General features: G+C 37.5%; 3 protein-coding genes across 3 annotated transcripts; 1 reads left to right on the top strand and 2 right to left on the bottom strand.

The window, feature by feature from the left end:
- The first annotated feature begins 1937 nt into the window (after window positions 1-1937).
- On the top strand, window positions 1938-8728 carry LOC130239359 (gastrula zinc finger protein XlCGF8.2DB-like). Its single transcript, XM_056470488.1, has 2 exons — window positions 1938-2016; window positions 4091-8728. The coding sequence occupies exons 1-2, from the start codon at window positions 1986-1988 to the stop codon at window positions 5173-5175; spliced, it is 1116 nt and encodes a 371-aa protein (XP_056326463.1). The 5' UTR covers window positions 1938-1985; the 3' UTR covers window positions 5176-8728.
- On the bottom strand, window positions 8560-18146 carry si:ch211-241e1.5 (uncharacterized protein LOC567583 homolog). The gene is made up of 4 exons (XM_056470474.1): window positions 18062-18146; window positions 16796-16972; window positions 13206-14062; window positions 8560-11727 (listed from the first exon to the last, which is right to left on the bottom strand). The coding sequence occupies exons 2-4, from the start codon at window positions 16878-16880 to the stop codon at window positions 11095-11097; spliced, it is 1575 nt and encodes a 524-aa protein (XP_056326449.1). The 5' UTR covers window positions 16881-16972; window positions 18062-18146; the 3' UTR covers window positions 8560-11094.
- Window positions 18147-19079: 933 nt separating this feature from the next.
- Window positions 19080-23321, bottom strand: LOC130235082 (gastrula zinc finger protein XlCGF49.1). The gene is made up of 3 exons (XM_056465465.1): window positions 23165-23321; window positions 22072-22216; window positions 19080-19877 (listed from the first exon to the last, which is right to left on the bottom strand). The coding sequence occupies exons 2-3, from the start codon at window positions 22097-22099 to the stop codon at window positions 19234-19236; spliced, it is 672 nt and encodes a 223-aa protein (XP_056321440.1). The 5' UTR covers window positions 22100-22216; window positions 23165-23321; the 3' UTR covers window positions 19080-19233.
- Window positions 23322-25208: the final 1887 nt, after the last annotated feature.

Below are 25208 nucleotides of genomic sequence, written 5' to 3'. Positions count from 1 at the left end.
AAGCATTAAGGACGTGTCTGAGTCCACTTTTGCTATTTTAAGGATGGGTAAATACACTCTGCGGCCCGGCGCATGGTCTAACAGGGTTGAGCTTATTCTCTTATTGAGTTCTGGGTGTGTTTTGAGTATAACGTGCATTAAACCAATCAGAGTCTCATCTCTCATTCCCTTTAAGAGTCAGTTGTGTCGCGCCATGGAGCATTTGTTATTTACATGGCGACTTTATAAGTGTAAAAACTGAACACTAGCGAGAAAACAGTTAAACAGAGCATCTGCAGCGCGAGGATAAAGAACGAGCCTCCTCCATTCAGCCTCTTTACTTTATTTTTACTCTTTACTCCTTTACTTTGGTGGAGTAAGGAAACGGTGGAAACTCACTCCACTGAACACGTCCATTAGCCCACATATTTAATTTAGTTTGTTAAGCGCAAAGATTTGCTTCAAAACTATTTCTAAATTCAGTTCTAATCTCCAGCAAAGGAATAAATGAACAATAATAATGAAGTGTGGTCAAAACACTGAGTTATATCCAAACACGCGTCCTGTTCTGATGCCCCATATGGTGATGCAGACGTCTCCAAAACCCCACAGCTGGACAAATCTAGACTTGTGTTTATTAAAACAGATATAAATCTGCATATAATCAATAATACTGCTAATAATAACATTATAAAGATGCAGATCATCATGAATAAACTGAAAAAGCCCCCCGAGGTGAAGAAGGCATGGAGGCAGTGCTGTTTATATTGATGTAGAAAATCATCATTTCTGGATCATTTTAATCCTTTAATTGTTTTCATCTGTAAAGATATTTGTGTGTTGCTGATCATCCTGTGTGTATTCAGCAGTGTGTAAGCGTTTGGACCTGTATAGGAGCATAACTAACGCTCTGCTGGACTTTAGAGCAGCTTTTAGCTTTTAGCCTTAACACACCTCCTTTATAGACCAGCACACCTATGAGTCCACAAAGTGGATCAAATGGATTTACTATTTAAACAACGTGACGCAAAATGTAAAAATTACTGTTGCGCTGGTCTGATAATAGCATCAAATTGTGTCTTGCAAAAGCATCATAGTATATAGTATTTTTTATGTGGGATATGTTATGTTGGCGGTTCATTTTGCTGTGGTGACCCCTGATAAATAAAGGAAGCCGAAGGTAAATGAATGAATGAATGTTTCATCTTCTTAAAATATATGATTGCCAGGTGTTATATTAATAATAATAATAATAATAATAATAATAATAAAAGAATGCACAAAGAAAATAACATCCATTCATTTTCTTTTCAGCTTAGTCACTTTATTATTCAGGGGTCGCTACAGCTGAATGAACCACTCATCCAGCACAGTTTTACACAGTGGATCCCCTTCCAGCAGAAACCCATCACTAGGAAACACCCATACACACACACTCATACACTACAGCGAATTTAGTTCATCAATTCCCCTATAGCGCATGTGTTTGGACCAGGGGTGGGCAAACTCGTTCCTGGAGAGCCGGTGTCCTGCAGCTTCAACTCAAATCAAACACACCTGAACATGCTAATCAGTGTCTCCAAGATCACTAATTATCTATAAGCAGGTGTGTTTGATCAGAGTTGGAGCTAAACTGTGCTGGACACCGGCCCTTCCATGAACGAGTTTGCCCACCCCTGGTTTGGACTGAGGGGGAAACCGGAGCACTCGGAGGAAACCCACGCCAACACGGGGAGAACATGTAAACTCCACACAGAAATGCCAACTGACCCAGTCGGGGCTCGAACCAGCGACCTTCTTGCTGTGAGGCGACCTCCGCGAGCGAGACCTGAGCACTTTAACACAGAAAAGAGCCACTGTTTTGTCTTTAAAAGTATTCGGAGCTGTGGTGTTTTGAAAAGCTGTAGGTGGCAGTAATGCGCTGACAAACAAACACAAGAAGAAGAAGAAGAAGAAGAAGAAGAAGAGGAGGAGACGTTTGTAAACAGCACGCTACTTTAATAAACATGGACGACCTGCAGGAAAACAAACCTACAGGTAACTAAGTATATAACATAACCTAACATTCTGTATTATTCTGATCATTTCTAAAACATCGTGACGCGTCGACATTTTAAATACTGTCTTCCTGCCCGTATTGAGTAAAACTATGGCTGTAACGTTACACATGGTAATCAATATGCAAAAAGGAAATCAACTGATTTCTTGAAAGACGGTTACTACACACCCATATGAACAATACTATAGTAAATACTGTAGTGTTTTTGAACCATACTGTAGTAAAGTACTCAAATTAATCTGTTGTAATGATTATGCGGTTGCTAAAAATGATCCAGGGTGTATTAAACTACAATACATTACAGTTCACTATAGTAAAACTAAAGTTTACTGCAGTAATTATTACCGTTTATCAGTTCACAGAAGTTAATACAATAGATCAGATGCTTTAGGAAACTCCTGTAAGACTCTTTAGCATTTAATTTGTGATTTATGAGTAATCTTTATTATATAATAATTAATAAAAAAAAACAAATATATATATATATATATATATATGTATGTATGTGTGTGTGTGTGTGTATGCGATCTGTAATTTTGCTTATTGTTTCTATTGATTATTATTTACGGTGTGATTTATTACTGTGTGTCTTATGTGAGTATTGTTTGCATTCTTATTTTATTTGTACATGTACGTTGTAGGTCTTTGAGATTAAGATGCATCATAAACAATGTATTATTATCATTATTACAGGGTTGTAAATACTGTAATCTATACGGTATAATACACTTCACTATCGTATGGTTTAAAAACACTACAGTATTTACTATAAATGATTGATTTTCCTTCAACTTAGTCCCTTATTTAGATAGGGTTGCCACAGCGGAATGAACTGCCAACTATTCCAGCATATGTTTTATGCAGTGGATGCCCTTTAATATACTGACTGATATTAAAGTGATGTTTACACCATATCTGCATTTTGAAATCTCGGCAACAGCTGGAGGTTTGTAGTCCACAGCATGTCACTGCAATGTTTACAGTGCTGGTCCTATACTTCCGCGTTTCTTCCCACCACAGCCTCGCTTTGGTTCTTTAAAATGGCGGCCGCGTGAAATAAGCGTATAATAGAGAGTTACAGTAATCCAGATGAGTTGTTATGAAAGCATGAATCACTGTTAGAAAATTTCTCTGGGATAAAAGTAGCTTGACTAGCCAGTCGTCTGAGGTGGTAAAAGCAGGATTTTACGACAATACTGATCCGTTTGTCAAATTTTACGTTTCCATTAAACTTAACACCAAGATTTCTTGCACACTGGGTAATATGTGGGGCCAAAGATCCCACATTGACATCTAACAGAGAATTTTCTTTGTGCCCAAATAAAATTACTTCAGCTTTATTTTAGTTTAAATAAAAAAATAGCTTGAGAGTCGAAGTTTAAGCTCCTCTAAAAAAGCCATTTACACCTTATTGATTTAAAGGAAAATAGATCTGAGTGTCGTCTGCATATAGATGGAAGGAACTATATATTTATTCAAATGTAAGCCAGGGGGAGCATATACAGGGTGAACAATACAGGCCCAAGGATTTAATAATCATTCGGTTTAGGATTAGGGATGTAAAATAAGATTGTGCAGAATGTTTACTTTATAAGTATTAATAAACAAGGATTCCACAATATATCAAGAAATGATCATTATCGCAATAACCGTATGTGCAATATTCATATCGCAGAGATGTGCAATTCATTCATATTTACTTTATTTTTTTAGGGATGCACTAAATTGGAAATTATGAGCCAAAATCAAATACTATGGATGCAAGGTGAACCTAGAGCAGAAAATAAATACTTATGACGAGAGTCGAGATGAGAGCAAAATAAAAACATCCAGTAACAGTCAGAATATTGTACTAAATTAGATCATACGAATTAGCCACTAAATCAAAAAGTTACGAATTGCCGTGAGATTGTGTTGGGTATTGTGAGCTAAAACTTCACTGCACACTCAACAAACAAAAAAACGACGCATTTAACATCATTAAATCTCCTTTAATAGTGAGAGTTTGTAGTTAAACTAAAGTGTTACCTATTTTGCATAATTTAATTGCAGGATTAATTAAAGTGAAAGAAGAAACCGAAGAGCTCGTGCAGGAACCAATCACGGCTCACAAACCAGAAGCCAGCATTTCCTTCATCTGTCCTCAATGTGGAAAGAGTTTCGCTCGCAAATCCAATCTGAGGAGTCACATTAAAACGCACATCGGCGCAAAACCGCACACGTGCCACGACTGCGGGAAGAGTTTCACCCAAAAATCAACCCTTAATGATCACGTCCGAGTTCACAGCGGGGAAAACCCGTTCGAATGCGAGCAATGTGGAAAGACTTTCATCCAGAAAAGCCTGCTGAGAAATCACGGACGCATTCACACTGCTGACAGGCCGTATACGTGCAATCAATGCGGGAAGAGTTTCAAGCAGAACGGAGTACTCCAAACACACCTCAAGATTCACTCCGGAGAAAGAGCGTTCGGCTGTTTGCAATGCGGGAGGGGGTTTATTAATAAAGGCACGCTAAAGGATCACATGAGGATTCACACTGGCGAGCGGTTGTTTAGATGCTCCCAATGTGGGAAGAGTTTCATCCGTAACAGCGTCCTCCAGAACCACCTGCGCATCCATTCTGGAGAAAAGCCTTTCGCTTGTGTTTACTGCGGAAAGAGCTTCACGAAAGCTGCTAACATGAAGACTCATCAGCGCATCCACTCTGAGGAAAAGCCGTTCGAGTGTGAACACTGCGGGAAAAGCTTCGTATTGAGGCCTCAGCTGGTTAGGCATTTGAAAATCCACGCCGATGAGAAATCGTATGCATGCTCGCATTGCGATAAATCATTTTCGGTGTTTGAGTATTTAAAGAAGCATGAGAAAACTCACAGCGGAGTAAAGGCGTATGTGTGCTTTGAGTGCGGGAATGACTTCTCTTCGGCGTACTTCCTGAAGGAGCACCAGAGGACGCACAGCGGAGAGAAACCGTATGAGTGTGGTCACTGCGAACGGCGCTTTTCACATTCGGGATCTTTGAAGAGGCATGAGAGGGTTCACTCTGCACAGGCGCCTTTTCACTGCCATTTATGCATGACGGGGTTCCCATCATCTATTGATCTACTTAGACATGAAGTCAAATGTTTCCACAAGTAGCATGTGATGATGACCGGTTTACTGCGATTGGAAGAAAGCTCTTCTTGATTTTTGTATCATTCTTACAAGTATTTGGGATCATGCAAGTACATATAACAGAAAAATACACCCACCGGCCACTTTATTAGGTACACCTTACTAGTACCGGGTTGGACCCCTTTCAGAACTGCTTTAATCCTTCGTGGCGTAGATTCAACAAGCCACTGGAAATATTCCTCAGAGATTTTGCTCCATATTGACATGATAGCATCACACAGTTGCTGCAGATTTGTCAGCTGCACATCCATGATGCCAATCTCCCGTTCCACCACATCCCAAAGGTGCTCTATTGGATTGAGCTCTGGTGACTGTGGAGGCCATTTGAGTACAGTGAACTCATTGTCATGTTCAAGAAACCAGTCTGAGATGATTCAGGCTTTATGACATGGTGCGTTATCCTGCTGGAAGTAGCCATCAGAAGATGGAGACACTGTGCTCATAAAGGGATGAACATGGTCAGCAACAATACTCAGGTAGGCTGTGGTGTTGACACCATGCTCAATTGGTACTAATGGACCCAAAGTGTGCCAAGAAAATCTCCCCCACACCATTACACCACCACCACCAGCCTGAACCGCTGATACAAGGCAGGATGGATCCATGCTTTCATGTTGTTGAGGCCAAATTCTGAGCCGAGCATCTGAATGTGTCAGCAGAAATGGAGACTCATCAGACCAGGCAACGTTTCTCCAATCTTCTATTGTCCAGTTTTGGTGAGCCTGTGTGAATTGTAGCCTCAGTTTCCTGTTCTTAGCTGACAGGAGCGGCACCCGGTGTGGTCTTCTGCTGCTGTAGCCCATCCGCCTCAAGGTGGGACGTGTTGTGTGTTCAGAGATGCTCTTCTGCAGACCTCGGTTGTAACGAGTGCTTATTTGAGTTACTGTTGCCTTTCTATCAGCTGAAACCAGTCTGGCCATTCTCCTCTGACCTCATTTGCGCCCACAGAACTGCCGCTCACTGGATATTTCCTCTTTGTCGCACCATTCTCTGTAAACCCTAGAGATGGTTGTGCATGAAAATCCCAGTATATCCCATGGGCTATTTGATATTTTACAAAAATGACACTTATTTTGTTTATCTGCAATATATATTGCAATATGCATGTGTGTTCACCACATGGCTTGACTAGCTCTATTTGAAATATAATGTATAATCTGAGATTGAGATAAATTTTATAAGACATCATATCTCTATTTAAAAAAACTAAAATGCATTACAAGTGTAGATAAACACAATAGAGCAAAGAAAAATGAAATAAATTGTGCTTCGTGGTTTTCTGGGGAGTCTAAACAGTATTCAGGCACAGAAATTTAATTAAATGTAAAATTAATAAATATGGAGGTGAAAATTGCATTACAAATCCATTTCTGTTTTTAAAAAATATAAAATCTGGGCTCGTCAAACCGTAATTGTGAGATAGAGAGACATAAACAAAAAATAAATAAATAAATAAACTGCAGGTTAGATTATTTACTCCGTAGAAGTGATGCAGGGGGTCTTTTATTCTGCCTATCCGAGAGCTGTGACCACAGAGTGTGACGTTACTATCTCTGTACAATTTTTAAGCATCTTCCGGGCTCTTCAAACCACAATGAGAGATACAGAGACATAAATAAACAAACAAACATTACCAAGTTTGGAGTTTACAAGCGATACGGCAGAAGGTCTTTTATTCTGCCTATCCGAGCGCTGACCACAGAGTGTGACGTTACTATCTGTACATTTTTTTAAGCATCTTCCGGGCTATTCAAACCATAATGAGAGATACAGAGACATAAATAAATAAATAAACATGAGCAAGTTTGGAATTTAGAAGCGATAAGGCAGTGGGTCTTTTATTCTGCCTCTTGGTACGCTCTGGCGTCATGACGTAAATCTGTGGTCCTGATTTAAGCGACGTTATTCAGCATCTGAGCTGCGTAAAACGTTTCACATGCTTAAATGTTGATTTCCACAAATGTGTTTATATTTAATATAGATATTAATATAGATATAGCGTATATCATGTTGCGCAGTTTGTGAAACGAATATATTCAGCCTAATGCTTTGTAAGGTCTAAATAAACCCTCTTCTGCAATTAACATTCGCTATTGTCTACCTGGTCACATTATAAACAAGACAGATTTTATCCTGAGAAACTGTATTGTGTCTCTTTTTGGGCATTTTATGGTAACGAATGCTCTGTGCTCGGATGTACGCCTTTGTTTATGTTTGGTTTAGATATTTTAAACTAATTTACTTATTCTGTACACTCCAAGGCGGTTCATTCCGCTGTGGCGACCCCTGAGAAACAAAGGTACATTTACATTTACAAAGGTACATTTACAGCTGTTGCGGAGCGTTTATTTTTACACTTCAACATACTAACGTTAGAAAGTACATGTTAAATGCTGTGAAATCAACTGAATATACTTTATTAGCCATCTAATGTGCATTAGAAATATATTATTAGTTTGTTATGCAACTTGTATACTATTTATATACATGTATTATCGTACACTACTAAAGCTGTTTATTATTTTACAACGTCAAAAGCAAGATGGAGGGTTCCCAAATGAAGTTAAGTTTACTCATCACAGTGAAAATACATTTTGATAACTGAAACTGCATAATAAAATGGAAAAAATAATAATTATCATTACGTTAAGCGTTTTGTTCATGAAAATAACACATTTACAGTCTGTATTTCAAGAAAGAAAAACACCAATTGATGGACATAACCAAGAGCTGCACAGAATTAAGGGTTACTTATGATTTTTGTGTGTAAAATGCTAATTTATTTTAGTTATACAGTGCTGCACTTTTTAAATAACGTTTAACAGTACTTTAACTGTTGAGTTTTAGCCAATTATTTAATTTTTTCCACATTACTGATATACTGACGTGATATTTAGGGTTGCTTATTATACCTGTGTTATTTTGGTAATTATAAAATCACTGACAATTTTTTTTTGTGTGTGTACGGACATGTAAACGTGTGTTGTGTGTGTGTGTTTGATGTTTAAAGTGCAAGTACAGTTATTTATGTTGTGTTTTTTAATTGTTTATTGTATAGTCCCATCATTATAAATGTGACAAAGCCTCAAGAAAAGAAAAATCTACATGTCATGGATATAAAGATTGAGGATGTAAAAGAGGAGCAGGAAGAGACGAGTGATCCACAGTCTTTTAGAGTGAAAGATGAAGAAACGGAGGAACAAATAGGTTAGTTTCCAATCTTGATCCCACAATTTCAGGGCGAAAAAGAGCGTCACATTTGGCATTAAGACACACGTAGAGATCTCAATAAATTTTAACAAAACTACAAGTGATATATTTGCACCATATACAATGTTTATAGGCGAAGGGGAATTATTTTTGGGGTATATAGGTACAAATATTGCCATAATAAGCTGAACAAATATGTCAATTGTCTTTACCAATAAAGAAAATGAACATAATTCGGTCTGAATAGGGAACTTCTCTTGAGATATATTAGGGCTGCTTGATATTTAATAAAAATGACATTGTGATATTTTGTTTTCCTGCATTATTTATTGCAGCACACAAGTTCACCACATGACTTGAGTAGCACTATTTGATCAGTATTCATACTTTAAGATTTGGGATGAGGTTGTAACTCATTGTGGGCTCTATTTTAATGATTTAGGTGCAGAGTCTAAAGCTCATAGCACAAAAGCATTAAGGACGTGTCTGAATCCACTTTTGATATTTAAAGAAGGGAAAAATTAGCTCTGTGCCCCGGCGCATGGTCTAACAGGGTTGAGCTTGTTCTCTTAATGAGTTCCTGGTGTTTTTGAGCATGACGTGCATTAAACCAATCAGAGTCTCGTCTCACATTCCCTTTAAGAGTCAGTTACGTCGCTCCATGGCGCATTCGCTATTTACATGGCGGAGTGTAAAAACTGAACGCTTCACTAGAGAGAAAACAGTTAAACAGAGCATCTGCAGCGTGAGGATAAAGAACGAGCCTCCTCCATTCAGCCTCTTTACTTTCTCTTTACTCTTTACTCCTTTACTTTGGTGGAGTAAGGAAACAGTGGAAACTCACTCCACTGAACACATCCATTAGCCCACATATTTAATTTCCTTTGTTAAGCGCAAAGATTTGATTAAAACTATTTCTAAATTCAGTTCTAATCTCCAGCAAAGGAATAAATGAACAATAATAATGAAGTGTGGTCAAAACACTGAGTTATATCCAAACACACGTCCTGTTCTGATTACCCATATGGTGATGCAGACGTCTCCAAAACCCCACAGCTGGACAAATCTACACTTGTGTTTATTAAAACAGATATAAATCTGCATATAATCAATAATACTGCTGATAATAATAACATTATACAGATGCAGATCGTCATGAATAAACTGAAAAAGCCCCCCGAGGTGAAGAAGGCATGGAGGCAGTGGTGTTTATATTGATGTAGAAAATCATCATTTCTGGATCATTTTAATCCTCTAATTGTTTTCATCTGTAAATATATTTGTGTATTACTGATCATCCTGTGTGTATTCAGCAGTGTATAAGTGTTTGGACCTCCATAGGTGCATAACTAACGCACTCTGCTGGACTTTAAAGCAGCTTTTAGTTAGTCAATGGCTCTGTCTATTTCATTTATTTTCTTTTCGGCTTAGTCCCTTTATTTTTCTGGGGTCGCCACAGCGGAATGAACCGCCAACCAATCCAGAGCATGTTTTACGCAGTGGATGCCCTTCCAGCAGCAACCCATCTCTGGGAAAGCGGTCTATTTCAGTTCCAACAATCAAGCCTCAGTGTTAATGAAACTCTTTGTTAATGAATGCTAGAGAATACTGTAGTATAGTAAACTGGAAGAAATAATGTTAGTGTTAACCATGGTGCATCGTGATGGTGTATAATTATAGCACAGAAAACTGAAGCCTATTTAATGATTTGTGTATTACTACAGTTGTGTCGTACCACAGCAATGATATAATTAATACGAGCCTTTATTTCAAGTAATTATCTATAGTATTTACTATAGTGTGTTTAGCTTATAGTATATACCAGCGTTTCCCAACCCTGTTCCTGAAGGCACACCAACAGTACACATTTTCAACCTCTCCCTAATCAAACACACCTGAATCAACTTATCATAACATCAGAAGAGACTCTAACACCTGAAGTTAATGGGTCAGAAAAGGGAAACATCCAAAATATGTACTGTTGGTGTGCCTCCAGGAACAGGGTTGGGAAACACTGGCTTAGGTAACAACAATTATAGCAATGAATCTGTTGTGGTGATTCTATGGTTGCTATGGTAACAGAACATTATTGTAATTAATCTGTTAAGGTGATTCTACAGTTGCTATGGTAACAGAACGTTATAGTAATTAAACTGTTGTGGTGATTCTATGGTTGCTATGGTAACAACAGTTATAGTAATTAATCTGTTGAGGTGATTCTACAGTTGCTTAGCTCAGTGTTTCCCAACCCTGATCCTGAAGGCACACCAACAGTACACATTTTCAACCTCTCCCTAATCAAACACACCTGAATCAACTTATCATAACATCAGAAGAGACTCCAACACCTGAAGTTAATGGGTCAGAAAAGGGAGACATCCAAAATGTGTACTGTTGGTGTGCCTCAAGGAACAGGGTTGGGAAACACTGGTATATACAGCCTCGATGAAAACTCGGCCCTCTTCATGATATAAGGATCATTATGGCCAACATATGTGCTCATTTCTGTTCATATCTCCTTTGAAATATGGTATAAATCAGAAAAATATGGACTTTCCGCTCTGTCTCCGAGTCAGTTTTTACTTTCCTGCCCTCCATCTGAATTTCGCACATCACCAGAACCACTTGATTAAAAAACAACCTATAAAAATGGCACCAAAGAGCCTTTACAGTTCACTTCGGGCAGTGCTTCTTCTTATGAGCCAACAAATAAATGCATGTGTTGAAACTCATCCCGCATGTCGAGCAGTAGTACAGTTTCTCTCCATTCTGCACTCCTCCTCCAGCTCCTGTTTCAGAAAGCTTTCCACAACCCTCGTCAGTATTCCCTGTAGAATTAAACCGTAGCGGTGTATGTGATTTGCTCACGCCTGCGATGGCTTTCACAGAGCCGTGCCAGCTCATGTGTGACTTTAGATTACCGATCCATTTAAAGCTCATGCCGCAGAAACAGCACACATGAGGTCTGTCGTCGCCTCGACATATCTGATGCACTTCTAAATGATACCGCGAGAGAAAGTTTCTACCGCAGCAATCGCATTTAAACCGGCTGTCCTCCGATTGGCTGCTCTGCTCATTTGCATATTCACTATCCAGCATGTGACTCTTTCCGCGTTCAGAATGAAACTCCAGATGCGTTTTGAGATGCGTTGAATAGACGAAGCTCTTTCCGCAGAGAGGACAGGGGTACGGCTTGTCTCCGGTGTGCAGGCGGATGTGGCTCTTCAGGTTTCCTTCATGATGGAATTGTTTTCCGCAGTGAGGGCAAATGAACGGCCGCTCTCCGGTGTGCATCCGAACGTGAACCTTGAGGTAGACATATTCAATAATTTAATATACAGTGATAATAAACATTGTTATGTCAAAATCAATAACAGCGTCAATATCATTAGACATCGTTAAAATTTCCTATAGTATTTTTCTCAAGGAGAAAGTCTTATTTGTTTTATTTAAGCTAGAATAAAAGCAGTTTTTAATAGTTTTAAAGCCATTTTAAGGTCAATATTATTAGCCCCTTCAGCAATATTAGTTTTGGATTGTCTCCAGAACAAACCACTCCCATAGACTTCCATTCATACGCACGCGAATGCGTCAGACCGGAAACGCAAGGTCATGCGTCAAGTTTTGCAGTTCGCTGCGGTGCAAAGTTCAAGCTTGGTGAACTCTGACCTGCGAAATCGCATCACTTGACTGCGTGAGAGCAAATTGAGGATCAAAACAGGACCTCTGTGTACAGAAATTTAAAATATGGACCAATCGCTCGCTTTATTAATGTCTAATCATCTTGTTTAATCCCGCCCCTTTTCACAGCGCCGCACATACAAACTCTGGTGTGACCGCAGCTTTATACAACGACTTGCCTAATTACCCTAACTTTACCCTAATTAAGCCTTTAAATGTCACTTTAACCCTCCTGTCGTGTTCACATCCTGCCTCTTACTTCAGTGTTCCCGGTCAAAATTGACCGGTCTGTTTTAATGACAGCGTCAATATCAGGCATGGGCAAACTCGATCCTCGAGGGCCGGTGTCCCTGCGGAGTTTTGCTCCAACACTAATCAAACACACCTGAACACCCTAATTAGTGTCTTCAAGATCACTAGAAAGCTACAAGCAGGTGTGTTTGATTAGGGTTGGAGCAAAACTATGCAGGGACACCGGCCCTCCAGGATCGAGTTTGCCCATCCCTGGTTTAGTAGCTAATCCATATCAATTTGTACGATCTCATTCATACAGTTTTGTACAATTTGCTTATCCTTAATGACGATTGGTTTTAGGGGTGGGGTTAGGTGCCACGCCTCCTTTTAAAAGTCATACAATTCTGTATGACTGAACTCTTATGAATTAGCCACTAACAAAACGTCAAATAGTTCTGTTTCCTTGTGAGATCAGGCTGGAGGATCATATAAGCGTGTAAAAGAGATTAGGCATTGTTCAGTCTGAAATGAGTGAGTGAGTGAGTTGGGGTGGTGTGTGTGGGGATGTTTTCTGTCTAATGAATGAATATAGCCTGGAGACCCATTCATTTCCTATGGCGGTCACTTTTGACCGGGAACACCACAGGAGGTTGATTAAAACACTCCAAAATCAATGAAAGAGGTGATCATCACTTTTATATGTTCAGATGCATAGTGAGGAGGATATCATCAGATATAAAACACAACGTTTATGAGTTGTAAAGCGGTCAGATTTGACCCGAACACGACAGGAAGGTTAAGCTGAATACTAGTATGTTAAAGAATATCTGCACTGTCAGATGTAATAGGTATAAAGTGTGTTCGCCTACCTTGAAGTTTCCCTGGTGTGTGTAAGTTTTCCCACAGTGCTGGCATACGAACAGCTTCTCCCCTGTGTGAATCTTCAAGTGCACCTGGAGAAACCTCTTCAGTGGGAAACTCCTCTGACACTGCAGGCATTTGAAGGGTTTTTCTAATTCGGCAGGTGTTAAATGTGTATCATCTGAGATTCCCATCCCACACTCGGGACATTCAGCTGTTAGTTTTCCTCCATCATCAGTTATCAAGCGTCTATCTGAGCATTTGGCGTCAAAACAACTGGATTTGTGATGCAAACGTCCGTATTGCTCTCCCTCGTGGATCATCATGTGAGATTTTAACGTTTTGTTTTGCGTGAAGCTCTTCCCGCAGCGCTTGCATGCGAACGCTCTCTCTCCGGAGTGGATCTTCATGTGGTTCGTGAGGTTTCCCTTCAGCGAGAAGCTCTTTTCGCAGTGTGTGCATGTGAACGGACACTCTCCGGTGTGGATTCTCATGTGGATTTTCAGGTTTCCCTTCTGGTTGAAGCTCTTCCCGCATTGATGGCACCTAAACGGACTCTCTCCGCTGTGGATCTTCATGTGGCTGTAAAGATTTCCCTTCTGATTGAAGCGCTTTCCGCACTGTGTGCAGATAAACGGGGTTTCTCCGGTGTGAATCCGCATGTGGCTCTCGAGGTGTCCTTCACGAGAGAAACTCCTTCCACACTGACAGCATTTGAAGCTCGGTTTTGTTTTTTGGTGTCTTTTTTTGGAGCGCTTATTGTGTGTTTCTGTGCAACTGAGTGATTTCTGTGCACTCGTGTCAATGTGCTGATCTTCATCCTCTTCTTTCACTTCTCGGGTTTCCTCCTTTAGAGGCGTACAGTCTGAAATTAACACACTGAAGGATTCATTCCCTTGCAGACTGTATATTTGCAGTACATCAATGGTAAAAATGCTGATTTTTTTCTTGTTTCTTGTCCAAATCTACAGTGCTCAGCATATATGAGTTCACCCCTCACAAATCTCTCACTTAAATGAATATTCATCTATAGCAGTGTTTCTCAACCACGTTCCTGGAGGACCACCAACACTGCATGTTTTGGATGTCTCTTTAGACTGTCATCCCATTACAGGTGTCTCAAGTCTCTGCTAATGAGCTGATGATCTGAATCAGGTGTGTTTGCTTAAGGAGGTATGGGAAATGTGTAGAGCTGGTGGGCCTCCAGGAACATGGTTGAGATGCGCTTGTCTATAGGAACCTTTACAAACTTATATTTGTGCATATACATTAGATTAGTCAGTGCTGAAGCCAAATCTGAAGCTTATCTAACTAAATAACTTACGATAACGCTCCAAAAACTAGCACTTATTTAAAATATTAAATAAAAAAATGTAAAAAGAAAAACATTTAGTTGACATTTTGTAGTTTGTAATTTTTTTTCCAAAATTTCACATGAATTTAATTGTTTTATCTTTCACTTTCTAAATAATTTGATGACTAAAATATTATTTTACTAAATCAATTTGTTTGATAAATCTGTTTTGTTCAAATAAAGCAAAATACATGACCAATAATCACTGAGAAATGGATAAACATGTTCATTTTCAAAATGGGGCGTACTCATTTATGTTGAGAGCTGTATATGATAATAATAATATAATAATAACAATGTCACACACACTGCAAAAAAATACTTTTCTTGTTTATTTTTTGTCGTGTTTCTTGTCCAAATATCTACAAATTCTTAAATCAAGAATTTTATAGACAAGCACAAAATATTGTCTTGTTTTCAGAAGTAATGAGTCAAAATTAAGTGTTTTATTTTAAAACAAGTAAAATAACCTGTCAGTGAGGTGAGATATATAAATATATAGTTGAAGTCAGAATTATTAGTCCCCTTTGAATTTTTTTTTCTTTTTTAAATATTTCCCAAATGATGTTGAACAGATTCAGGAAATTTTCACAGTATGTCTGATAATGTTTTTTCTTCTAGAGAAAGCCTTATTTGTTTTATTTCGGCTAGAATAAAAGCTCTTTTCAATTTTTTATTAACCATTTTAAGGTTAAAATTATTAGCCCCTTTTAGGCAATTTTTTTCGATAGTCAGAACAAACCATCATTATACAGTGACTTGCCTAATTACCCTAACTTTACCCTAATTAACCTAGTGAAGCCTTTAAATGTCACTTTAAGCTGAATACTAGTGTCTTGAAGAATATCTAGTCTAATATTATTTACTGTCATCATGGCAAAGAGAAAATAATTCAGTTATTAGAGATGAGTTATTAAAATTATTATGATTATAAATGTGTTGAAAAAATCTTCTCTCAGTTAAACAGAAATTGGGGACAAAAATAAACAGGGGGGCTAATATATATATATATATATATATATATATTATATTTTTTGCTTTTAAATAAGTTGTTATTTGCTAAATGTACTAGATATAAAAAAAAAATCAAATAAAAGGAACGAACAGAATGGATATTTGCAGTACGTCAATTGTTAAAAAAATGCAAAAAAGTTTTTGTGTTGTTTCTATTCCAAATATCTTTAATAATGAGTCAAAATTAAGTTATTTTTTACAAACAAGCTAAATAATCTGCTAATGGGTTAAGCTAAATAATCTTATTCAGTATGTCAGCTCTTGAGTTTCCTCCTATAGAGGCTTGCAGTCTGAAATTAACATATTAAAGCATTCATTTACTTGCAAAAAACTGCAAGTGCGTTTATCTGGTTTCTCGTCCAAATATCTTAAAATTCTTAAATCAAGAAGCATTTTCTAGACAAGCACAAAATATAGTGTTGTTTTCAGAAATAATGAGTCCAAATTAAATGAGTTTTTATTTTAAATCAAGTAAAATAATCTGTCAGTGAGGTGAGCAATGTTTAATTAAGATTATTTTGCTTGTTGTTGTTGTTTGTAGTTGCTTAATGTGCTAGATGTAAAAAAATAAATAAAACAAACCTAGAGAATGGATATTTGCAGTAGGTCAATGGTAAAAACTTGTTTCTAGTCCAAATATCTATAATAGTAAGTCAAAAATATTAAGTCAGTTAAAAAGAAGCTAAATATTAACATTTTACTGTTGTTTATTTTATTTGCTAAAGGTGTTAGACGTGAAACTACGTGTGTAAAAACTCACATTTTATTTTAAGGTGTCCTTTTATTTTAAGGTGTCCTCTAGTCATATTAATTAATTTAATTCAAGTGTACAGCACTTTTCACATTAATTTTTGTTTTGAAGCAGCTTTACAAAAGGTCCACATTATTGCTTACAATCAAAATCAGAAACGTTATTAGCTATCATAACTTTATTAGTTGCTAATTACTTTAATTAACTAGTAACTAAGAGATTTTAACAGCTAAAGTTATCATATAAGCATAGTTAACTTGCAGTACTATAGTATATAGGTGATGTCTATGTGTAGATGAAGTGTATTAAGTGTATGACTATATAATTATAGTTAGAAAGCCATCAAGTTGTATGTAATTATGCATAATTAATTGTAATTACTATAGTAAGTACATGGAACATACTGTGTGACACCTTAAAGTGTTACCCCAAAAATACCTTCATTTCTTCAGAGTAAACACTTGAGTAAGCAAACGAACCTATTTGTTCCTCGGTTTCTTCATCTTTCACAGTGCATGGATCTGAAATATTGATGTCTTCACACTCTTCTTTAATACACTCCATGATTGTAGATTGATGTGACGCAGATCTCAGCAGTTCCACCTTTACCGCTGGTCTTTGCACATTGTCATTTTTCAGATGATGAGAAGAATTCACTGGATAAAATAAAATAAAATGCAAATATTTACAATAGGAAATAGCCAACAGACAGATCCGGTTACAAATATATTAGTTTAAAAAGTATTCTTTGATTAAAAAATAATGATATCCTAATATCTATATAACTGAACTGTGTTTTTGGATGTTGAGTTTGACTGTTACATGTTCATTAATCAAGCTGTATTTTGATAATTGTGCTTTATACTATATTTTGGGCACCGGTGGTGTTAAAACCATTGCAATGAAGACCATTTTGAGACATGTAAACAATAACAATGGTCCTAACGTATTTCCTGTTTCACATTTTTAATTTCTAGAGCTTCCGAGAATCCAAAAAGAGCCACATATTGATTATTAATGTTATGATAGCCGTTTAAACATTAAGTTATGATTGAACTGCCTCTTGTAAGCTATGCAATAGTTTGATAACAAGCAGGAAATGTTCATGGGCTAATGACATGACCACATTGAAATGGTCTATAAGGAATACAATTAGATCACAACTATGATTAACTTGTCTTTAAACTTACTGATCCAATACTTTTATTCATAAAGGATATGGGAAATGAAGTGGAATTGATTCTAGGAGCTAAAATAATTATTAAATACGTTTATTAATAATATTACTGCTTTATTAATAATATTACGTTTTGTTAATAATATTAATATAATCTGTTAGCTTCTCGTGATCTTAATATAATATAAAGTTAATATAAAGATCTTAATGTAATCGTAGCATAATATAAAGGTCTCACCAAATTACACGATCACAAGAAACTTTATTTATTTGGTGAGAACTTTATTGTGCCAATATCAGGAGAAATTGTATCCAATAATGATAATTTTAATGATAAAACGTAATAAAACGTGTGTATTATAAGTTTAAGCAATGACACATTCTCGACATGATACTGATGTTTATTATGACCGCTAAATGTTGCGATAAAAGTCTGTCCACACCACCGCTTTACATATAATGTTAAACATTTTATACGCTTTATTACAGAGGCAATGCTCTGTGAAACAAATGCCCTAAATACATTAAAACAGCGTTAAATAGTGAAGGTTTAAGTATATAAACAAACCTCTCCTGTACAGAATCCCCTCAGACACACACAGCGATGCAAAGTTATGACAACACCGTTCAAAATAAAAGTCTTGTTCACGTCCGTAAATCATCGTTTATTTTGGTTATTGTGGTACTCAAAAATCACAGTAAATTTATTTCAGTTTAATATTTTTATACTGTATGTAAATAGATGTCACTTTTTAGCAAATAAAATGATAACGTGACGTTACTGAAAGAGACTTTTAGTTTAATGTGTTGTGTCGTCATAAAGCTGCGCTGAGCTCTTAATTTGATTTCCAAGAGTCTTTTCTACCTCTATTTAATCTATATTATTTATATTTACATGTTCTAAATTGACATGTAGGTCCCTGTAAAAGCAAATAACTGATTTAATACTAGTGTATGTGTGTGTGTGTGTGTGTGTGTGTGTCTTTTAAACATACCTAGGATCTCTTCTTTAAAATATCAAATATTTAAGTGTTCTTTGCTGAAACATTGCAGGTGAATTGACATATATGCCGGATATTTTTTTTGTGTAAACAGACCTCTGGCTAACTTTGTTCTTCAAAGTTGTTTTCAACATCATCTGATTAATATTAAATTATCATCCATGTTAGCAAAGTGACAACAACACCAGCAAAGAAGATACGTTGGTTATTGGTACGCAATAACCTTTCACCATTTGTAGACTTGTACTGGTTTAAAGCCTATTTTACATCCAGTTTAATATATTTGACCTGTAGATTGGATTTGCTCCACGTGACAGCGTTAAAGTCTTGGGTTTATTAAGACTAGTGTAAGGCATCATTACTTTTTTATCAGAGGTCACCCCAGCAGAATGAACCGCCAACTATTCAGCATTTGTTTTACACAGCGGATGCCCATCCGACTGCAACCCAGTACTGGGAAACACCCAAAACACACACACACACAAACACACACACACACACACACACACGCACACACACACACTGAATGACACACCTACTTTACTACATCCAATCAGCTCACAGTAGACAAAAACAAGCCACGCCCACTGTTTTCTCATTTAATATTCTGTTTCTCTGCATCACAATAAGAACAAAAAAAACATTTGCAGCTTCCGGTTCATAGAAATTTTAAGATATGTGGTCAAAAAACAAGACAACAACTCTTATATAAGTGTTAACATCAGTGATTATCGTTCTGCTAGCGGGACTTCGGACAGTGGCGTTTGGCGTGTGTTAGTAGGTTGCTGGATTGAGTGAATCTCCGTCCGCAGAGAGGACAGTGATACGGCCGTTCTCCGGTGTGAATGCGCTCGTGTCGCCGCAATCCTCCTGAATGGCTGAATCTGCGGCCGCAGTGTGAACACTTGTAGGGTTTTTCGCCGGTGTGAACCCGCTGGTGCATCTTCAGTGCGTTTGCGGTGATGAAGGTGTTCCCGCAGTCGGGGCAGGTGAACGCCCGGACGCCGCTGTGGATGTTCTCGTGATCTTTAAACGTGAAGAGCCGCGTAAAACTCTTGCCGCAAACCGAGCACAGGAAGGGCTTCTCGTTGGTGTGCACGGACAGGTGAGTCTTTAGATGCGACGCTAGGATGAACTTCTTCCCGCATTGATCGCAGGTGTACGGTCTCTCGCCGGAATGATAGCGCAGGTGACTTTTCACATCCGTAGCTCTTTTGAAGGTCTTTCCACACTGCAGGCATCTAAAAGGTCGCGCTTCAGATCTCGTCGGTTTTTCTTGACTTGTGTTTTCTGATTGTTCGCCATCTGCAATGTTTTGGGTCTTCTGATAGTCTTGGTAGTCTTCATCTGGTTCTTGGTTGTCCTCTGTTGCATCCTCAGAGTCTAACATAAACAAATAAAAATAAACAGGTCATGTTGGCTTTCAATATTGATAATAAAAATATGTGTCGAAACCAAAACTGAAAATTCTGGATTCACCCAAAATGGCAAACATGGGAAAATCGGAGATCATTCGACTCTGAATGTCACTTTGAAAGTAATGTAACGAATTTGAACAACCGTGATCTCCGATCCCTCAGGGGGCGCTGCATCAAGAATCCTCATTCATCTGTAAGCTATATCACCACATGGGCTCAGGACTACTGCGGCAAACCTTTGTCAAGTACCACTATACGTAGTTACATCCACAAATGCCAGTAAAAACTGCACTGTGCCAAAAGGAAGCCCTATGTTAACGGTGTCCAGAAGCCCCGCAGGCTTCTCTGAGCTCGGAGGCATCTGGGATGAACCATCACACAGTGGAAACATGTACTGTGGTCAGATAAATCAGTGTTCCAGCTATTTCAGATGAGAGAAATGGACGCCATGTGCTCCAAAACAAAGAAGAAAAGGATCTGTACAGACTGTTACCAGCAGAAAGTCCAAAAGCCAGGGTCTGTCATGGTATGGGGTAGTGTCAGTGTCAGTGCAAAAGTAACTTGCTCTTCTGTGATGCTCCATTAATGCTGAAAAGCACAGAGAGATTTTAGAGCACAATATGCTGCTGCCTTTTCCAGTGGCGGATTTAGGCATGGGCAATATGGACGATCGATTGCCCAGGGCACATCTTGCTAGGGGCGGCATCGAGACCTCATCCCCACCCCCTCTTTACTTTTCACTTTCGTCCATCCACGACAACTCCTACCCCCACCCCCGCTCTTCAATATCACCCGCATCCCCACTCTTCACTTTTTATAAGCGACAACCCAATCCCCCCCCCCCCCCCGCTCTTCAATATTGTCCATGACAATTCCACCCCCTCCCCCGCGCTTCAATATCGTCCATGACAATAACACTGCCCGCCCCCGCTCTTCACTTTCATTCGCGACAACACATCATCACCAGCCCCCCTTTACATACTTCTGCGGCAAGACGATATAAGAATACCCCCCACCCTCTTTACTTGCGTGAGGGCGGCATGAAGACCATCACGGCGCCACAATCGCCGTTTGCCTAGAGCGCCAGTTAAGCTTGCGAAAATCCTGCATATTTCAATAAAACAAACCAAAACCACATTCTGCACACATTACAAAGTCCTGCTGCGGAGTAAGAGGATACAGATACTGGACTGGCCTGCCTGCAGTCCCGACCTGTCTCCAATAGAGAATGTGTGACAACTAAGACCCTGTACTGTCACCTTAAGACTTTTTGCAGGAAGAATGGGACAAAATGACACCTGAAACACTTCATCACTTGGTGTCTTCAGTCCCTAAAGTGTTGTGAAGAGGAACAGCAACATTACAAAGTGCTAAATGCTTTACTGTCCAAACTTCTTTTGAAATGTGTTGCAAGAGTTAAAATAAAAATACGTGTTTATTTTTAAATAAAAACAATAAAATTCGTGAGGTACGCGTTAAGTAATGTTTGTTGTATTGTCTGCAATGAAACACAAGTCAAAGTCAATTTAGAAATCACTATTTTATTTTATTTTACATTTATCATACTGTCCCAACATTTGTTTCTGATTTGGGGTTGTAAATTAATACCATATATTTTGCTTGTCTAGAAAATGCTTCTTGATTTAGATGAAGCTAACTGAATAATCAGAATCAGAAAGAGCTTTATTGCCAGGTGTGTTCGCACATAGTTTCTACAGTGCAGCAGAATTACAGAGACATGACAAAAAACAGATAATTAATATATATATATATATATATATATATATATATATATATATATATATATATATATATATATATATATATATATATATATATATATTAATTATCTGTTTTTTGTCATGTCTCTGTAATTCTGCTGCACTGTAGATATAAATATATATAAATAAAAGTAACAAGTGTATGTACAGCTATATTACTATATACAATGTTATATGTGCAGCTGATATGTGCAAATTTGCATGTAAAAGTAATGGGGTATGTTCAAATGGGAAAATGATTTTAAGGCATTTTACCAAACCACAAGAGGATATTTCTGTAGAGTGACCCTTCAAATAACATATGTGGAAATATAAAGTCAGAATAAGAGTGAAATAATGTTCAAAACAGTACTGTACATTTAAAAAATGCCTTCAAACCTCTTTGTGATGACTCTGAATCTCTCATATCTTCAGTCTCCTCTGTAATGAAGTCCGCATTAATGTTTCATCATGAAGTTATCGGCAGCTTCACATAGTTTTCCTGATGGACAGGATTTACTTCTGCACATTTTAAGAAGCAAACCTGAGGAACAAAAAACAGATATATAAAAACAAAAACAAGAAATGCAGGTCATAAATCACCAGATCTGCACATTTAGCCATTTTAGCATGACTCCTTTAATACGTTTCACATTTGACGCTCTCAGTTTTAACAATAAACAGAATGTTCTGTTTTATTTCATGTTTATACAGCATATATGTGCGCACATCCACCGTAGTCACATCATTGCATGATGTGCAACATCAAATAGGGATTAAATTGATTTGAAATGCATGTAATTTGTGGATTAATAACAATTAATAGGCATTATAAAGTGTTTTATGTGAGTTTGTGCAAGAAATGATCGCATGTGTAGCTTTAGCAAAGATGAACTGCATTTAAATTAAACAGCAAAAGCCTATGAAGTGTTGTTTTACATTTAATTATTCCATATTTGTAGCTGACTACTAAGACTTCTTAATAAAATATAGTAAAAGCACAATTTTATTTTCTCTTTTGAATCTTTTTTGTATTTATCTAGTTTATCATATATTAAGCAGATGCACTAAAATCACAGCAATCGTTCTTAAATAATCTACAATAAGTTATTTAAGCCATCGGGTGAAATAGATTTAGTCTCAAAATATATTGCAGAAAAGCAAAATACGGCATTGCAATTATTTCCCATTATTGTGCAGCCATAGTTTATATTATTAAAAATAATTAGTATTAAGCCAAATAGTTATAGTGTTAAAAATAATCAGAAGTATTTGTTATTATTGTTTTTATGTGGTTTGTTGTTGCTGATTTATTCAGTTTATTTTGGTTTATTTATTTTATCTCGTTATATCTAATCTGCTTTGCATGCTTTTAAATATGTATTTCAATCAGCAAATGTTGATTTACTTGAGGATAGTCATGTTATGTTCTGACTAAAATTAGTAGTACATGTGTATAAATGACGCTTCTCACTGCTAATATGCTACTTACGAGTAAATAGCTGCAGTTTTCCTGACTAATTGTTCCAGAGCAGTTCAAACGAATAATGCTAATTGCTTCAATGTCGTTTAATAACCCTGGAGCTCTTTCTTTTGCGTTAAATTATCGTTGTTTTGGACTAAACTCCTCCTCGTCCGCGCATGTAGCGACAGAGACATGTGATCAATCTTTCAGATCATGTGATGCAAGAGTTTTGTCTCTCGCGCGGGTTCGGATATGTTCGGAAAGCTTCGGTTGTTGCTAGAAGGGATACAGCTGCGGCTCGAAGTTAACTAGAGAATTAATTACATTATTTATTAAATTACCCATTTATTTGTATTTTGATAATGTCTACCACTACCCCAACAAGCTGGTTGGCTGGTTTTAGCTAGTTGACCAGCCTGGTTTTAGAGGGGTGTTGGCCATTTGCAGGCTGGTTTCCAGCCATTTCCAGACTGCTCTTAGCTGGTCAGGCTGGGGGATGACCAGCAAAAACCAACCTAAACCAGCTTAAACCAGGCTGGTCAAATTGGTTTTAGCTGGTTTTGGACAGTCATTTTCCAGCCTGGCTTGAAATGGCTGGAAAACAGCCTGCAAATGGCCGACACCGCTCTAAAACAAGACTGGTCGACCAGCTAAAACCAGCTTAACCTAGTTTAAGATGGACTTTTTTAGCAGGGAAAACAGTCAAATTTACATAATTAGATTTAGGTAGGCCTACTTGTCCACTTTAAATCTTTGGATGATGCACTTAATTAATTAAACAAATGAAGTATGAAATATTGGACTCGACTGTGAAAGAGCCACTGATTCTGATGATGGGTGATTAAATAACCTTATCAAATGCACAACACAGATGAATATTAATGCACACAGTAAGTGTATCATTTGAAACCCAACACATTAATCTAATGTAAAGGATATATAACCACAACAGTTGTTGATTAACCTGTTAATTCACAATTTGAATCAGTTTTCAATTATAAACCCTCTGCTGATCTCTAGTCAGCCTATAATGATTGACTGGAGGAGGACTCGTTTTCTTACAACCATATAACAGAAAGCACAGACAGAAAATTATAATCCCAAAAAATATTTATTTATATCATTGTTACAAATCATTGTTGAAATATGCATATATCACTAGTGGGCGGGGCTTTCCCCCTCTGATGACACGTACAAAGGCAGAATGTCAATCAAAGTGTTTCTATCACGTGTGATAATATAAATACAATGAATTCACAGATTCACAGATGGTTATATTCACAGATTGTTGCCACACGATGGTGTTTAAACCCTTTATAAAAGTGATTTTTGCATAGTAGGTGCCCTTTAACTAAACAATAATTAATGGCAGACTTTAATTCAGGCTACAAACAATCTAAATGCAAACTACATTACCCATAATGCCATACTGCAAATTCCACCAATCAGAAAGAAGCAGGGAGCAACAAAATACACATTTAGCTCCGCCCACATCCATGAAACACCAGAAATGAGTCTCCCTTTACTGAAATGTAACAATTAACTTATACATATATATATATTGTTTCTACAGATACAACCAATTGATTTGAGCTGTGTTTTTAATTTCTCCATTGTTTTCAGCTGTGCTTCATGGGATTGTAGTTGATTCTCTAAATAACGCTGTCAAATGTATATTCTTGGCTTGTATATTTGACTCTTTGGGTGATTTTCATATCCACCTCAGCTTCACATTAAAGTTTGTAATGCTGTAATTCACCCATAGCTTTGGTTTATGGCTAATAAAGCCAGTATTATTGGGGGAAGTGCGATTTAATACTTCCAGAACCAAAAAGTGCATCCCATTGCGCTTTAAATGACTGCGCTCTAATCTTCTACAGATGTTAAATGTTCTTTAAGAAACCATCAACACCAATGCCAATAAAAAAACGCTATATTTAAGAGTGTACAGTCAATGCCCTGGTCCCACTGGAGTGTACAGTAGTACATTATACTCTAATCTAAAAGTGCATACATCTAAATAATGCATTCTTGTGATGAACCACTAGTGATATTGGACCACAAAACGTGA

This window comes from Danio aesculapii, chromosome 2 (genome assembly GCF_903798145.1).
Source record: "Danio aesculapii chromosome 2, fDanAes4.1, whole genome shotgun sequence".
In the NCBI taxonomy this organism is placed as follows: Eukaryota; Metazoa; Chordata; class Actinopteri; order Cypriniformes; family Danionidae; genus Danio; species Danio aesculapii.
This window is presented reverse-complemented; position numbering and strand designations above follow the sequence as displayed.